The 17,744-nt window shown below is 43.1% G+C and overlaps 3 protein-coding genes across 5 annotated transcripts; all 3 read right to left on the bottom strand.

The window, feature by feature from the left end:
* Positions 1-1,312: 1,312 nt before the first annotated feature.
* Positions 1,313-4,772, bottom strand: LOC114444852 (histone H4 transcription factor). 2 transcript variants are annotated; one of them, XM_028419713.1, is made up of 10 exons: positions 4,685-4,772; positions 4,109-4,296; positions 3,611-3,837; positions 3,420-3,531; positions 3,181-3,333; positions 3,008-3,082; positions 2,605-2,725; positions 2,321-2,459; positions 2,107-2,231; positions 1,313-1,997 (listed from the first exon to the last, which is right to left on the bottom strand). In XM_028419713.1, the coding sequence occupies exons 2-10, from the start codon at positions 4,257-4,259 to the stop codon at positions 1,577-1,579; spliced, it is 1,524 nt and encodes a 507-aa protein (XP_028275514.1). In that variant the 5' UTR covers positions 4,260-4,296; positions 4,685-4,772; the 3' UTR covers positions 1,313-1,576. The 2 variants fall into 2 exon arrangements, with proteins under 2 accessions (XP_028275514.1, XP_028275515.1); XM_028419714.1 differs by having other exon boundaries at positions 4,109-4,764.
* A 1,403-nt stretch (positions 4,773-6,175) lies between these two features.
* On the bottom strand, positions 6,176-12,701 carry map6b (microtubule-associated protein 6b). 2 transcript variants are annotated; one of them, XM_028419927.1, is made up of 4 exons: positions 11,678-12,701; positions 10,370-10,583; positions 9,676-9,724; positions 7,626-7,749 (listed from the first exon to the last, which is right to left on the bottom strand). In XM_028419927.1, the coding sequence occupies exons 1-3, from the start codon at positions 12,445-12,447 to the stop codon at positions 9,680-9,682; spliced, it is 1,029 nt and encodes a 342-aa protein (XP_028275728.1). In that variant the 5' UTR covers positions 12,448-12,701; the 3' UTR covers positions 7,626-7,749; positions 9,676-9,679. The 2 variants fall into 2 exon arrangements, with proteins under 2 accessions (XP_028275727.1, XP_028275728.1); XM_028419926.1 differs by lacking the exon at positions 9,676-9,724 and having other exon boundaries at positions 6,176-7,749.
* A 286-nt stretch (positions 12,702-12,987) lies between these two features.
* Positions 12,988-17,607, bottom strand: thap12b (THAP domain containing 12b). The gene is made up of 5 exons (XM_028420643.1): positions 17,196-17,607; positions 16,342-16,462; positions 16,030-16,137; positions 15,905-15,941; positions 12,988-15,820 (listed from the first exon to the last, which is right to left on the bottom strand). Exons 1-5 carry the CDS (start codon positions 17,282-17,284, stop codon positions 13,929-13,931), a joined length of 2,247 nt encoding a protein of 748 aa, XP_028276444.1. The 5' UTR covers positions 17,285-17,607; the 3' UTR covers positions 12,988-13,928.
* Between the last annotated feature and the right edge of the window lie 137 nt (positions 17,608-17,744).

The raw sequence follows: 17,744 nt of genomic DNA, 5'->3' as shown, positions 1-17,744 counted from the left end.
ATATTGTCAATATATATATATATATATATATTTAAGAGTTCATATATGGACAAAAATAATAATTTTGTATATTTTATATATACATTTGTGCTTATATGTACTTTATATGGTATCTTATATGGCACTATTGTACTTCTTTGTGGTTTACAACAGATGCAGCAAAAAGCCGGCAGTCAGCAGCCAGAGCTTCCTGCTACCAGTGACTCCACACAGGAGGAATCACAACACCCTCACACAGGTAATGGAGAAATACCTTTAGCCACAAAATAATAAGCATCACATCATACAGCAATCTTTTCCCTCCTTTTAGACTCTCCATGTGAACACCCTTGTGCAAATATAAGCCACAACAGAAGTCAACCTACTGACCTTCAGACCAGCTCCTCGCAAGCATTGTGCCACAGAAGTGCCGGCTCGAGGGAAAAGACTGACGAGGAGCCTCTAAACCTGAAAGACAAAGCTGAAGAGAAGGAGAAAAACAGGAGCTGCCACACTGACACAACGCAGGATTCACATTCAGGAAACAGATCTTTGCACCCAGACGTCACTCCTGAACTTGTCAGCAGGAAAAGGCAGCTTCAGTGCGACAGCTTTGTAAATGCAAAACGAGCGAAGCTCGCTCACGCTCGTCCTTCTTCACACGTGCAACATATAAACTTGGGGGTCTTTCCTGCCTTTCATCCCAACAGCAGCAGATGTTACGTCTCCTATCCAGGCACTGAATGGCATCCATACCAAACCGCTTCATCAATGTGGGACATGAACATGGGGATGGACTTCCATCTGAGACAAAGCTTCATCAAAGACTGTTCAATGAATACCCACAAGGTGGTCAGGACACCTCAGAGGCAGAAAGACGCCTTCTTAACGCCGCCTCTTTATTTCCCTTCTGGTGTGAGGCAGCAGGACACTGTCTACCTCACAGGGAGGGAGGCATTCAGGTCATCGCCGTGGCAGATGCCGACTCCATCATACTATCTGATGCCCTGAGATCACAAAAGGAGGGCAGATACTTCCACTGGTTGCTGTAATGATTCTGGTTATGCGATTATTCACATAAACTCACACACTACACAAGTACACAGTGTATGACACAGAAATGTACTAACTGTTTAAATGTTCAGCACCTTAGTTGACCTCAGGACAAATGTTCATTTTCACCTAATAGCATAAATTAAATATAGAACTGACATCAACAGCTGACCAATCAACACACAAGAAAAGCTTTGTTTTTGTATCAAAAAATGTATTTAAATGTATATCATTAAAATTTAGCAACATTCCAAGACTACAATAAAAACACTCCTGGCAATCCTGAAAAAAAATGGAACATGTGGAATGTAGAATTAGCTGTATAGTGCTTCAGCTCATTCCTATGGATCTGTTATGAATATTAAAATATGATTAAACAGGAAACCCCATCAGCATGAGACATTATAAAGCTAAGCTGCAGAACACATTTGGTCTTTAAAAACAGAACACTGTAGAACCTGCAGAAGCTTTGGAAAAAAAATGCCCCACAGAATCTTATAAAACTGACAAAGCAACTGAACAGGCATTAAGGCTACATGACGGCCTATACCACATCCATGCCGAGACCCCGTGCAACCTCCGTCAGAGCCTGCACGGCTCCAGAAGTCCCACTGCCATCACAGTCCTCCTGTGAGAGCACTCCAGGCTCATCCTCAATGTGAGGTATGGTGCTCATCACACAGTAGACCGGAGAGTCACTGCCTCTGGGGCTGTTCTGAGAGGACATGTCCTCACCTCCAGACAGCTCTGAGGAGTATGAGGAGGAGGAGCTGGAGGACGGTGATGAAGATCCTGCGGGAGAGCTTAGCCCACTCTCTGGCGTGACCACGGACCTCTTACTCCTCAGACTTTTCCGAAGGCTCGGCGGCTTTGTGGCCATGTTCTTCATGATTTCCTTTGTGACCTCAACAGTCTCAAAGCGAACCATGTTTACTTTTAGGAAGCCGTCAACATCCTTCCTGTATCTGTGAGGAAACAAATATCAAGGAACAAATTTCAGTCCTTTTTTTCCATCTTAAATCACATGTCCCAAAAAAAGTTTAGTTTCAATAGTTAGTTTAAATAGTCATGTACCTGAAGCGGGAATGTCCGGACGGCCATTTCAGCTCATGCTTCTTACGCAGGTGAAGTGTGAGAGTGTAACACCAGGAGAAGACCTTATCACAGATGTGGCATTTGTATTTGGACATCCCCCCAACCTGTTATGTGTAAGTATTATTAAAATGATATTAATAAAAAAATCAACATTACAGGCTTTCATGACATTATATGCTGTCTGCAGGACAACCTCGTGGACTCTCTTAAAGTGGTGGTTCATGGTTTGGAATGTGTGACAGGAATAATCACAGCCCGCCACTGTACAGTGGTACACTGTGCCCTCATTGTGGACTTCTGTGTGCTTTTGGAGGTCACGCTGGTTTTTAAATCTGAAAAAAGAAAATGATACGAAACTGGTTAGAATGATGCACTTCTTCTTCTTCATCTGGTAAGGTATAAGTCTCAAGTCCAAATTAAAAAAAATGGACTATACAACACAAACTGGACATCTAAACAGGTGTACCAAAGAAGTACCGTTTGTCACAGAAGTCACATGGAAAAGGCCGCTCGTCACAGTGGCGGAACCTGATGTGAATCTTCAGAGCTGCCAAAGTGGTGCAGGTCATGTCACAGAAGGGACACTTGACCTGATTCACTGGGAGTGACAAAGAAAATTTAATCAAATGGCTGATTGGCAGCTGGGCCCACAGAGTATAAACTCAGGTTATCAGTGACCCACCAAGTATCTTTTTAAACCACAAAAATGTATATTTATTACTGCTGTTTTACTATTGTTAAGCTATGTTATTTGTAGCTATTCTAGCATGTTAGAAATTACACAGAATTTTAACTAGCCTGCTATTACATCATCATAAGTTCTGTACTTCATTAATCCAGATCAGATCTATTCAGTATTAAAACTGTAGATGGTCATTACCATGCTGACGAATGTGATCCCTCAAAAGCCTCTCACTGGAAAAGGCTTTGCCACAATGTTCACATACCAGCGACTCTGTATGAGCATATACATGCACAAATCAGCAACACAGTGCAAATATTTACAATAATAACATTCTAGACATGTTTTGCGCATTACAGTGTACACCTCACCTACTGGCTCGGCCTGCCTGTGGAGGTGGTCAAACAGCTTTGTGTTGCTGGAGAACATGCTGCCACATGTAGGGCAGGCTACAAGCCTCTCCTGAGTATGGCTGCGCATGTGCTCTCTCAGCCGGTACCTGATCTTGAAGAAGGCATCACAGCCTGTGACAGAAGCATGAAGTGTAAACCTTTGCTAGAGCAGGTAAACCAACATGAACATGATCATTGTATCTACACTTCAGTCATACCTGCCCAGTTGCAAAACAGCGCCTGCTGCTGCTGTGAGAGAGGCTGGGGCTCAGTACTTTCTACATGATTGTCCACATGTCTGTAGAACCACTCAGGATTATTAAATGTGCTCTGTAGGAAGACAAACATATACATCACACAACAGCAGTGGTGTCATCAATCAGTGTGGAAAAAAACACACAGAACCTACATCACAGTGCTCCCACTGGCAAACATAACCATCAGATCCTTCCGGGACCAGGTTGTTGCTGTGCATCCCCTGGTTGCAGCTGGGCAGGTCAGGACGGGACTTGAGCAGCTGGGATCCAATGAACTTGAGCTTACCATGGTAGCTGTGGAAGTAAGCATGGACCTCCAGCTCTGTAGGGCTACCCATGGACACAAACTCACATCCATTCCAGAGACAAGCGTACTCGTCTATACGAAAACAGAGAATAGGTCCTTATTGCAATGATTGTACAAGATACTAGACTGATAAGGTCGCAGTAATTATACAAAAAAATGACCACGCCAGACAGGACCAACTTATATTTACTGGATACAGCAGTGCCTTAATGTACAGTAACAGAGTTATATTTGCCCTTGAACTGTCAGTGTCACCCTTGTATTTGAATCTTAGGTTAGTTGTAGTTCATGTTCACTGCTGGACTGACTGAAACCTTTGATGACACAACACCCTCTCACTCACCCAGCTCCTCCAGGGCGTCCTTGTCTCCCAGGTAGTCCTTCAAATGCAGTGACATATGGTCGCTCAGCTCCTCCATTGTGCTGCCCTTATAGTTGCATGAATCCCATTCACACACCACCTCGAACTTATCCAGTCTCTTTGTTGTCATCATGATGGTGGGTGTTCGGTTGCTGCTGCCCACGCAGGATCTTAAACCAGCCGAGAAAACCTTAGCTAATTTCACCAGTTAGCATATGATGCTAGTATGCAAATTGAAACAGGCCAGTTAATGTTTAACGGACGTGAAACTTCACTATCTTTTCAGCTGAAGGTAGCATGAAAACATTTTATAAATTTTATGTTTCCGTTGGTTACTTGTAAACAAAACCAATAACGTTATTACTACATAGTGTTATTAAGTTTGCGTTTATGTCAAACTTGATAATTCTTGCTAACAGTCTAGCTTCCGTTGAACCTGTCACAGCTTGACACTCTTTGTCGGACTCTTCCTCAACATGAGATATCTTTGAAGTTGACTTTCTAAAACTTCACCTTATTTCTATCACATATAATACAGTTTGTGTAAGTATGACTTACAAATAATAATGTTACTAGATGCACCAGCTCTGAGCCATTTCTTCTCCTTCCCTCCACTGAGCTTGTCTTGTTTTGTTTATTTCCTGTCGGTAAGTGCAACGAAGCGGAAGTCATTCTTCTTCTCTGGCTATTGAAGAAACAAGTAACAAGTGAAGGTGGCAGAGCGACACCTACTGGCTGCTGCATTGTTCGGTATGTTGAACACAGCCATTTAATAACTGACTGACTTCCATAGGATGGAACCATAAAACGCTAAATATTACGTTAAAAATATAATATCTAGATTCATTAGCTTAAAGTATTGATACAAAACTGTAAAATAATACGCAAATAATGAGTTAATTCACCACATACAAACATCAAACAATTAAATTAAATGCTTCAGAATGCTACTTTTTATCTTTATAAAACAGTTATTTTAGTGAATTTTTTGAATGTGTGACTATTTAATAATAATGGCTTTTACATTTTACACATTTTTATGTCAGGATGTTGCTAAAAATGGCAAAATTGTGGATGAGTCAAACAGAAAGTCTGATCTCTGAATGAATTCCATGTCATCATCCTAAAACACTGGAGCTAAGCAGAAGGAAACCTGCTCATCCTGCAGCTACCTTACCCTTCATACATCTCCACTAGAGGTCATGATTTGCTGACTATCAGCTGCACAGTGTTCAGTGTCTGTCCAAGAAATACAATATCACCATGAGGGTGCATGTCTGCTAATGTGAAGTCAATACAACACAAATGAAGGTATCAGCTTCATGTTGTGGTGCACATTTAACCCAAATGGCGGATGTCTTTGTGGGACTATGAGCACAAATACATGGCATGTTCACATCTGGGTAACTCCAAAGAGATTTTCTATTTTTATTTTTTTTATCACTTTTATGCTCCGGTTAATGCCTAAATGTGACACAAATAAACATGGCTGTGGAATACCCTTTCAGCACAATATAAAGTGAGTCCATAACCACATGCCAGACAAGTCTTTTAGTGAGGAGGGGCAAAGCTTAAGCAGCTTTAGTGCCACTGCTGATAACTTATTCAATATTTCATGCTACTCTGCAAACACAAGGGCCCATAACGGCTGAATAATTCATGCAGATTTATGTCAGGATGACTGATTCACAGGAAAAATGACCACCAGCACCCAAAAGCTTCAAAGTATGACATATGCACTTTGTTTCAATGAGAAAGAAGAGCTCGTTTTGAATTTCTTGTCTAAACATAAGATTTAGAATGAGTTGTGTAATCCATATTTCACAGGAGATCACTTTTTTCTTTTTTTTTTGTTTTGGAAACAGCGGTGCCCCTTTTAAAAGAAATACAAATGCACAACACAGGAGTCTGTACCATCATTTTAATCAGAGTTCATCCAGAGCAAGCTGAGAATACAAGCACAAAATCACGATAAATCCGCAGCGGTATGACATCGTCATATCATCACTTCACTCTGGCAGTCCAAACCAGACAGCATACGATGAGAGATATAGCACCAAGGAGGGGGCGTTTGGAGTGCATAGCAGCACTTTGTTAGTGGTTGATGCTAGCAGGCAGCAGACTAAACACACGCACAAATACTCTCTCACACAGAGAAGCTAAAAACTGGAAGCAGACCCATGGTGGCTAACGCTAGACTGGGGCCTCTCACAAACACACACACACACACACACACACACTGAGTGCATCATGGTGGATGAAATGTGTGTATAACCAGAGGGGGAAAGGCTGGGCTGCAATAATGCCTCCTGTCAGAATGAAGACGTGATTTGCGCTTTGTTTCATACAGCAGCATTTAGTCCTGGCCCATTCCTTGTCTTTCAACACCTGGAGAGATCAGATCATTCAGAGGGGAACTCACTGAGTAAATACTATTTTTTTAGGCCTGTATGCATCCTTTCTTTCTTTTTTTAATCATTTTTAGCACAGCTACAGCATTGGAGAGGAGAGGGTGGAGTACAATGCTACAAAATACTGAGTCATCATCAGAACTGTTAAAGGATTTAGACTGCAAGAAACACGTCTGTGGGTGAAACCATACTGCTGGTGTGTTTATTTTACAGCCACTAGACTATGAATTTACTCAATGTATGTATAGCCTTTGCTGTGAATAGGACCTAGTACTACTCATGCATTATATTTGAACAGGTCTCGCTCCTACATTTATTTTTATGGGCTCAATTTACAAGCTAAAGTGTGACTGCATCGTAGAGTCTGCAAGAAATGTTGCTATACTTTAAAAAAAAAAGAGGTCTTGCATGCAAGCTCTAGCAATTATATTACAGTTAATTTGGTTCCTTAGCAACCAAACTGATGAAACCAGATATCATCCAGAACAATGAAATGAAAACCAGGACCATACAGAGCGGAGGCACTGTAATTAGGAAACTCAACTGTAAAAACAGATTTTGCACCCTTCAAAAGTCTCGGAGAAAACGCATCTCCTCAACATTTTTTTTTTGTTTTTTACAATCATTTTTTTAAATGTTGATTTCAATCCACTCAGACAAAAGGTAAAAATGCCCTTTCATACACATACATGTGTACTGATGGCTCCTTTCAATGTCAAAGAGAACTCATGTGCAAATTATGTGCTCAATTATATAAAGCGGTTCTGTGCACCAAAATACTCACATACTTCTTCACACACACACACAGGCAAACACACACACACACACAAAGTTACCAGTGAAATTATTTGCATTAGTCTAAAAGCTCAGTGCCCATTCAAAGGTGAACAACATACGACAGGACAGCAAACACAACAGGTGAGGAGAGAAACCAAAGAGAAGAGATTCGCCTAGTTCCTCACACTGATGCAGAAAAGGTGTAACGATGAGCTCCTATTAATGTTTCGCTTCAGCCAGTCTGTTGCTGATCTCTTTGCTCTTCTTTGTGACGGCTCCGTCTGGTTTGGGTTCCTCTGAGGCGCCCAAAGACGGTTTCTTCTTGGCTGACTGGGAGCTAGAAATCTGCTTCTCTTTAGCTTTCTTCACCATCTTCACTGTTGTTGTTGTTGTCGGGGCTTTTTTGGGTTTGGTGCGAGATGCTGGCTTATCCGCCTGAAACAGAGGAAAAGGGGTGAAAATACTGAGATCAAACTGGAGTGGGGGAAGAAAAGCCAATAGTTGCATGTTTGAAAAATACACTAATTTGGTTTCTTGCTGAGAGGACAAGAATCAATACCAGTCTCATGTTTGTAAAATACTAAGCTGCAGCTTATTAACTTAAATTAGTATGAGGGCATGAAAAATAAACATCCAGCTTGGTTCTGTGAGGGAAAAATGCTTTGAAAAATGGGCTAGGAGCAGTCTTTTGTCTCTAGGAGCAGTCTTTGGTCTATAGGGGCAGTCTTTGGTCTTGGTCTTTAGGAGCAGTCTTTGGTCTCTAGGAGCAGTCATTGGTCTCTAGGAGCTGTCTTTGGTCTCTAGGAGAAGTCTTTGGTCTCTAGGAGAAGTCTTTGGTCTTTAGGAGCAGTCCTTGGTCTTTAGGAGCAGTCCTTGGTCTCTAGGAGCAGTCTTTGGCCTTTATGGGTAGTCTTTGGTTTCTAGGGGCAGTCTTTGGTCTCTAGGAGCAGTTATGGTCTCTGGGGGGAGGGGTTCTTCTCACTGAGCACAAGGGGCGCTAGCTGGTTATTATGCTAATCTCTGCACCACATGAACATCTTTGATGCAACCCTGATATATTTAGGATGTTTTAGACTGGGGGGGGGGCATCTTTAATAACAGATATGACAGTGGTATCAATTTGCTTTTTAACTTTTTGCAAGAAAACCAAAAAGTGTATTTCTCAAGATCTCTAATTATTCCTCAAAATGGTTAGACATCATGTCAATGTCCTATATTGGGCATGCAATACATACCTTCTTTTATCTCATTACTTAAAATTCTGACAGGCAAATGGCACCATGGTAAAGGTGATATTTGCATGGTTAGTGCAGTGAAAATAAAAGAACATAATAAATAAACAGCACAAAAAGTGTATTTGTGCCTTTCCATCTTTACAACAGTGGTTCGTGCAGTTTGTTTATTTAAAATACATTTATGTTTATATTAGTATATGATGTTAGTCTTTGGCTCTAAAGAATGGTTCATCCATTAACAGTGGAGGATTGACAGGCAGGCTTGAGACTCTGGGATTACTGGTTCAAATCCCAACAAACCCCGATAATGTGGCTGCATAGATGAACGTGGCCTTAAGCAAGGCACCTTTTTTTCTTTCTGCTTTTCTTCCACAACAACACACTGATGGAAGAAGTCCCAGTTGATATAAATGAGCTTGGGAACATCAACAAAGTTGCAAGACATGCCCAACTTTTGTTGCTGAATAAATAAACCTTAAAGATCTATCAGAAAAATGACAAATGTCTGTGAACGGCTCTTTCTGCAGGTTAACATATGAGAGGCTCTATTTCTGTGAATGAAAGTTGAGGTGAAGGGCAAAACCGGTTGCCCAGACTTTTTATGAACTAATCAGTCATATCAGTACATATACTGATGTAAAGGTGTCACTGCTTTTACACCGATCCTTCATAGGCCATAAGGATGACATCATCTGCATATAAATGTTGCCAAATCACGCACTCGGCCATTGAAAGACTGTGATGAATAAATGTAGTTTTGCCCATGTGTTCATGCACCAGTGTCACCAAAAATAGAGCCTTAAACAAATGTCTTGTTTACCTCCCCTGATGCAACTGGGCTTTGATTCTTATCTGACACCTACTAATAGCATCTCCTTCTTCTCTCCACCCGCTTGCCTAATAACACGCGGTCAATGCTCTCCACAAAAGGTGGTGGTTTGTGCAGGCTGAGCAGTGGGCAGACAGTGAAGATGTGGCTGATACTGGGAGGAGAATTTACATCTGGCAGCTGGGTGATAAATGTGACTGAGGCTCAAGATGCACACTGTGTGATTGTCTGTGTGTGTGTGTGTGTGATCAATCTGAGGCCAGCCTCCATGCCTTCTAGAAGAAACAGAGAACACACCTGACTACAGCAGATTTAGAACAGAGCTGCTCTCAGTCTCTGAGAAGTCCTACAAGAACGACAGAGGGAGTGGCCAAATGTAGACACATTATTAACCCATTAAATCTAAATTGTGTTGATTACATGCACAAAGATATTGATCTGTGTTAAGATGGTATTATTGAAGTGTGGTTGTATGAGGCACGTCCGTATTTTACAGACAGGAAGCTCGGAACATCAGTTTCTGAACGATCCTTGTGTCTTAGTGTGACCTTTGTGTTTTAAGGAGTTTGATTTTAAATTCTAAATGTGTGTGTGTTGAAACAAGAATAACACAACAGTAGTCCAGCAACTATTCTGCAAGTTTTTCTCAATGGAATTTGGCTTCCATGAACCGTACTTCTGTCTGCATCCTGACCTGACCACTTATGGATCTGTACCTCATACAACCCCACTTGAAATGAACAGAATAAACCCTTTAAGAAAATCTATATAAAGGCTGTACTGTAAGAAGATTTAAAAATTTTATTGCCTATGACAAATGCATATCTTGGGACTAAAAATACTCTATATTGAAGGGCAGGATTGAATAAGCTGTAGATATACAGACTATGAGGAGGGGGGGCACTGACTGTATGCCATTCTATAACACAGGATGGAAGTGGTATCTCATAGCTGTGGACTGTAACGTCTGTTTCCATGGACGTGTTCTCACCTTTGCAGCGTCCTTGCCGGGCTCGCTGTACAGGCTGCGTACCCTCCTGCGCTCCTGCAGCTTGTTGTCAGTCGACTGAGCCTTCAACTGCTCCCCCTTGAACGTGGCGCTGTAGCTGGTTTCCAGACTGGTCTCCTCCCCCGGGGGCTTGTACTGAGATGGAGCTTTGATGGGCTTCACTGGCTTCACATCCTTATAGGCCTTAAACTCAGTCCTGAGGACAACAATGGAAGAAATCAGATGTTTAGGGTGGAATTATTTGAGAAAAGGGTTAATTGCTTCTGATACATGAATCGAATCTAAATGGGTTTTGTGATGCTTAAAGTGTGTGTGTTTTGTACTGACTGTTATTTAACTTTACGTTTACTTCATCAGCTGTGCAAGACCTGGTAGAGTAGTATGTTTTTAGGTAGTTTTCCAGGTTAACATGGACAGGAGGTGGACCTAAAAACCTAGAATCCAGGTTTGTCTGTTGAAAAGGTAGCTCAGAATGGAGTGAAACAAGGTTTAGATGGTGGTCACTCCCATTTGCATGTGACTCATGAAGAAGAAATAAGTCTAGTCCCAGGCAGTTGCACATGCTAGACTGTTAAGAGGCCAGGATGCTCATGATGCTGTGATTGTGTGTGAGCGAACTGGTAAATAAAAAAAACATCAACTGACGGAGTGGAGATTGATTATCACCCGGGTGGATTAGGGGGTGCTGCTGTAAATGATGGCACCACCTGGCACCAGCCCCAAGTCTGAGCAGTCTAAATACACCTACTGTGAAACCTCCAGAGGATAAACAAGTGCTACTGAAGGGAATTTTCTGAACGATTGGAAGATATATTTAATAAAAACTGGCTTTATCAAATCCATTGTTTTCATTTATTGATTATTAAGTGTGCGCTTTGTTCCAGGAGTAACTTTGTCATTCTATACGTGTTTCTCTCTCTGTGAAAAATCCACTGAAGGCCCTGCAGCTGATACATTTGTTAACTTAATCTAATTTCCGGGGAGGCAGAATGAAGCAGGTCTTTTAAACTTTGCATGCCTCCCACATGCATGGCCAATTCAATTAGAAGAAGGCCCCTGCAAAGGAACCACACACATGATTAAATTCAAACCCTTTTTACAAGCCTCGCTCATTCATGGGCTGCAGCATTGATTGGGTAGTACTCCCAGCCAGGATAAGGCAAGAAGAAGATCAATACTGGAACCTCTATCTGTGGCGATATCAGCTGCCTCAGATTGTAACATAAAACCAGACATCCTGTGGAGATCTCTGAGGCTGCTGGAGTGATCAGAGATGAGATGCTGGCTTACCTGTAGCTGCTGGAAGTCGATATCCCCTCCTTTATCTGTCTGTTGAGCGCGTCTGCGGCTGCTCTGCTTTTCCTCTGCTCCGCGCTCAGATCTGCGGACTCCGTCTTCTCACCTGTTTTCAACTCGGCTGACTTTTCCCTCTTCACGCTTACCTTCGCCTCCTCCTTCGACTCTTTCTCGTGAATTTTCTCCTCAATCTCACTCTTCTCCACGCCGCTCTCGGCCTCGGCTGCGTGCTCGAGCTTTGCGCTCCTTTCCGGGCCGCCGGTGGTGGTGGTGGCTGGAGGTGAAGCAGCAGCAGTAGTAGTGGTAGTAGTAGCAGCAGCGGTGGGGCTGGGTTTGGGGATCCAGGGGTGGTCGTGCTTCTTCGGTATAGGCCAGGCCTTGTAATCCTTCTGGTACTGCGTCTCGTTGTTGAACGGGCCCGGTGAAGGCTGGTACTGATTCCTGGGCTTGCAGCTGGGCTCGGGGCGCACTCTCCACGCCTTGAAGTCTTGGCGCATGACGGACGCAGTAGAGCCATCTTTGCCCGCTGCGGCACCCGTCGCGGGCGGTGCCTTCCCAGCCTCCTGCTCGCCGGGATGAGGCTGGGTTTCTATGGCAGCGGCGCCGGCCTTCTTCTGCCTCGGCTGCGGGTGATGGGGGAAGTGCTGCACGTCGGCCACATCGGAGTATTTGGTGAAAACCAAAGGCACCGCGATGTCTGCTTTATCCAGCTCGGTCCAGAAGCGGTTGATGCAGCAAGCGCGCGTAATGCACGGCCATGCCATAATGTTCAATCCTACAAGGCTGCACGGGGAAAGATCAAAAAGAGGAACGTCCTACTCACGACCTGAACCCTCTCAGGATGTGTCCACTCAGGGTCGCACCTTCGTTATGTAACTCTGTCCGGGTCTAGGAGGAAAAGAGCCTCCTGCTGTCTAAGGCTTCGGAGCTCGCCGTGGAGCGCACATTGCTGTCTGGTTGCGCATCAAAAGCGACCCCACCCACATTTGTGTGATGCTCGGAGGTCTGCACAGTGAGTTTGCACGGTGAACTGTCACCTGAGTTCGTCACAGTCTGGCCAGCAAAGGAGGGAGGAGGCACGGTTAACCCCATGCTGCCATGTCAAGACACTTAAAACTACAATGGATGGAAGAAAGGCCTTTTGTTCCAGGCTGCAGGAAATGGCCGAGAAGAACACTGGGCTGAAATCAAATCAACTCATTATATTATAATCAGATTTATTTGATGCTTCCTAGCTGTGTGCGTGATTTCAACGTGATGTTTGAAATGTCAATACAAAAAAAAATAAGGAGGACAATACGGCCTTGATGTTTGGAAGTTTTTATTGAAATGTTATGAAAAATAAAATCTGAATTGAATGAAGCATCAATGACTGCTATCCACAGCTATGTCCAGTTTCCTGCCATGTTTTTCATCTTAATCTGTATTTGATAGTATTTAACAGCTGAATCTGTCACACTTGCAGAATTTATTTAAACAAACAGGAGTTAATTCTGCTGATTTGGATGTAACTGTAACCTCTTCTGCTCTTCCTGCTTTATAAGAGACTGTAAACCAGCATCTGCCTCCATCATGTGGTCTGAATTAAAAGCACACAATTAAAAAAAATAACAAGCTAAGTAGTAAAAACATATAAAACTGTCAAAGAACTTAACAAAACAAGACTACAAAATACCTCACAGGGGGATTATCTGATAATAAAGAGCATAACAGAATTCAAAATATTTACAGATCACGTCCTTGTAGATCTAAATTATTAGAACTTATATATGCAGTTTGATAAGAGTGTGGCCTACAAGCAGATTCTGCCGCATCTACTTAATTGATCTGTGTCTTGAGGCTTCAAGCTATTTGCTTGTGGCTGAGTCACAGTTAGTCTGGACCAATCTCAGCCCATTTTTGATATAATGACAGAGCCTTTCATGTGAACATTATTCTCACAAAAGTTGCCAAGAAGAGTCGAGCATCTTTTTTGTTGCACCTCTAGAAAGTGGTCCACGGCAGTGATGACATCATCCTCACTGTCAAAAAAGGCAACCACTGATTTACTTACTAATCTTTGTTGGGGGGGGGGTGACACATCAGATAAAAAGTGGGTGGCAGCCATCACCTCTGTGGTGCTACTCCTTGAAATGCTGCAAAACAGATGTGTAATCTTCATCGACTTTAGGCCACACTCTTCTCTATCACGCCTGTGTTCTTACACCATAACGTTCATGTGAGACTCACACAGCTGCCGGTCATTTTAATCCTCCTCAGCTGCTTCCTCAGACTTGGCCTCTGCCTCGGGATCATCCTCTGCATAGAGTCTGCAGTATTTGTCCACCATGACATCCAGGTCATGTTTGACATGAGTGTTAACTCTAAGCATTGCAAGACTTTTGTTCCACTGTTTCGCAGGCACGCTGTCAAAATAAACCTGCAGCCGCTGACTGGAAGTATCTGATTTTCCGTTATCTAATTTGAGCACCGGTAAGGTGGAGAGCACTTTGAGGAAGGAGTTGACGTTGGGAAAGAACTTGACATCTGGAAGCTGCAAGGTTTCGTGGATGGTAGTGGGCAGGCGCACTTCTTTGCCTCGGTGCTTCCACTTGATTCTCCAGCAGTGAAGTTCGGCAGGAAGAGTGTCGGGGTTGGGGAGGTCGTTGCGGTAAACGTCTGCGTAGTTCTCCTCAGTGGTGTTGAACTTCATTTGACCCATGACAGCAGGGACCAGAGACAGGCATTTGAGAGCTTTGAGGTTAGTGTCGGAGAACATCTCCTCCACTTCTTGCATGATGCCGTGGATTACAGGCATGGTTACATACTCCTTAAAATATGACTCCACTTGGATTTCACCCACATCGGCTGCCCGCTGTCTGCGCAGGAACAGCCTCGGAAGATTCACAGGCACCTCCATGACTGCAGCCACACTCACAGCCTCTTCGTACCAGAATTCATGGTAAACATCGATGTTATCGTTGACCTCGTTCAGCGAATGCAGCACAGCTGTTAGGCTGTTGGCAGCAAAAAACACATCCAGCGTTTCGCCTTGCAGATTCCTCCCGAAGGCTCTGGTAAAGGTGAGGACGTTCTTTAAGATGATGATGGTGACAATGATCTCAAAGTCAGCCAGAGTTTCTATTATTGAATACGCATCTGCCATGACGGAACCAGCAAACCTTCCACTTTCATTGTCCCGGACGCTTTCCATGCACAGCAGCAGTGACGGCAACAAATCAAGCAGTGTGTCAAAGACGCTGTGTTGTTCTGTCCATCCAGAGCCACATGTCTGTTTCAGTGCAGCTGCTTTCTCTTCATTCTTCTGGTAGTGAGCAGAAATAGCGTTCTCTAGCTCCTCCTGAGTTAACGGATTGCTAAAGAAAGCACTGATCCTCCTCAGTGTCTCCATGACAACCTGGACATTAGGGAAAGGCAGGCTGTTGGCCAGGTGGATGTTCAGTGCCGTATGGGAGCAAGGCATGTGCAGTAACAGGGGATACTTTTCCATCAGTAACACTGCCACAGCTTTCATCTTGGTGGAGTATGTCCCCGTGGCCTTGTGGGCCTGTCCACGGCAGTCTTCCATGCTGAGGCCCCAACGGTCAGTCAGCTGAGCCTCCAGCCTCTCTACCAGGGCAGGCTCATCACCATCAAACAGCAAAAAGTCTAAAAACTCCTCCCGGAGAACATTCTGCTGATTCACGAAGCGCAGAAACAGAGGCAGGTGTTTCTGGCCGGCGAACTCAAAGAGATCACCTGTCACAATTGAGAAGAAGCGGCTCTCCCTCACCTCCATCAGCATCTCCTCTCTCACTGTGTTCTCACAAATGTCCAGGAGCTGACTCTGCTGTGTTGCAGAAAGGTATTCTGAGTTGAGAGCTGTTGCCTCAAACCGCTTCTTCAACGCCTCATCACCAGCATTCATGCTGTAGTCGAGGAGAGCCAGGAAGTTGTTGGATGTGCGTTCAGTCTCCTTACACGCCTCTAAAGGGATGCTCTGTTTTCCTAACAGGAGCAGAACCTCAAACAAAGACCTCAGATATTCACGGAACTCCTTCTCCTCTGTGGACAGCTGAGGCTCCTTCTCACTGGTGCTTGTGCTGTCTTCAGCTGTGTCGTGTTTTTTGGAAGCAAGCTGTTCAGTGGAAGATGCCACTGCATAAAGACAGACAGAAAACATTAAGTAAACAGACAGCAAATGCAATTAAGACATAAGAACTTCCTACTACATCTACTTACATCTCCTTTCTTTAATTTTCTTTATGTCTTCTTCAGTCTGAAAATGTAAAAAACTGAGGTTAAGTAAAAAATCTAACAAATTATAAAAATAATACTGAAGAGTGACAAATAAATGTTTTTCTTACAAGTTCTTTAATCCTTTTGCGATGTCTGGTGTGAGGATTTTTTAAATGGCTTGTTAGATCAAATATAGTTGGAATGGCTGTGTCCTTCAACACAGTCCTATAGGGGCTCTGGAAGAAAAAGATAATTCAAATAAGCAGGCTGTCCAAGATATCCCAACGCCCTGCAACTTAAGAAAAAGCATGCAAGGAAACACAAAGTACAAAAACACTGTCTCCTGTCTGCAAAGCATGCACTGTTGTAGTATGGGTCGCTCTTTCAACTAGCATACATTTTGAGGTCACACTGTGGGAAAATTGGCAGGTGCTACTCACCGTTTTGCACACCATGGCTGGGTCAAAGTGTTTGGCACACAGTCTGTAGTGTTTATTCAACTGGTCCGGTGTTTTTGCCTCTAAATCGGCCCTGCGGCAGTTTTCCACCCAGATTCTGCATCTAATATAAGAAGAATGACGTGAAAATGACTGATGTCACCGCTGCTAAATTGTACTTTATAGAACATTAGTTCTATGAGTTCATGGTGAAATTTCAATCATAAGCATGTACTGATTAGACTTTAAATGATTAAAAACAACAATTCAATCCTTTGCAAATGTGTTTACAGATGTTTTTTCCAAGAGTTTAAATCGAGGCAACTGGACTTAAGGATTGTTTTTTGAAGATGTTTCGCCACTCCCCCAAGTGGCTTCTTCAGTTCTGCTACTTTTCTGGTTGGGAATCTGAGTTTTATGTGTTCAGGACCTGCAAGGATCCTGCAAGATCCACCCACAGGGGTTGGAAATGACCTGACCTGGATGAATGAGAGCATCCACAGATATATGTTTACAGATGTTTAAACAACAGTTAAGCAAGCAGAATATACACTCCGTGTGTCGTCAAAAAGTTTTTAAATTTTTTTGTTTATATATATTATTATTTTATTTATTTACTGAGACATTTATAGCAAAAATATTACACAAATTTGATTTCTCCCCCAAAACACAAGTGCATTCTGGGTAAATTGTGGATTTAGAACTAAAGTAAGTCTGCCAGAGTTTATTCCTTTTATGGATAATCCTACATCGAAGAATAAAAAACACAGTAACCCAGTACAGTCTTAGTACATGTTCAATAGACAAAAGTTCCCTGCAGTTGGTCATTGTGTGGTACATTGTATGCAGTGTCTTACCTCTCTGGGTCCCGTGGAAAGCGAAAAAACGCCAAGTCTGACTGTGTACTCTTCCGTGTACAGTTTGGAGCCGCGCAAAAATTAGGCATGTTTCAGGCTACAGTTAGTTAGCTTAGCTAACTTGGCTGTCTATTATCATCTGCTAACTCGCGTTTTCTCTTAGGAAGTCGAGAGGATGTTGACGATTTCTAAGACAACACTTGCATTGCCTCATACAGCGCCTGAAAACAGTTATTAAACAATAATCATTGCTAACACGCTACACCACAACGGTTCGGTTTAGATTTTTTTTTTGCTTATAATGTCCCATAGTCGAGGCACCTGATAGGACACACCAAAGCTCTCTGCAATAACTATTGGTTGTTCCGACCACCACATGAACCAATTAGAATACAGCTAAGCAGACGTCCTTTTTCTTCTTCTTGTGTTTACTTCTTCTTCTTCTAACAGTGACAAAGTGATTCTTCAGTGTGCATTGCTGCCACACACTGGCTAACTTTCTACACAACACAGGCGGTAGTTAGCTAGCTAGCTACTAAGCTAGCTGCT

This window comes from Parambassis ranga, chromosome 13 (assembly GCF_900634625.1).
Source record: "Parambassis ranga chromosome 13, fParRan2.1, whole genome shotgun sequence".
Lineage (NCBI taxonomy): Eukaryota > Metazoa > Chordata > Actinopteri > Ambassidae > Parambassis > Parambassis ranga.
The sequence above is the reverse complement of the archived record's forward strand: the minus strand, read 5'-3'. Positions and strand labels throughout refer to the sequence as shown.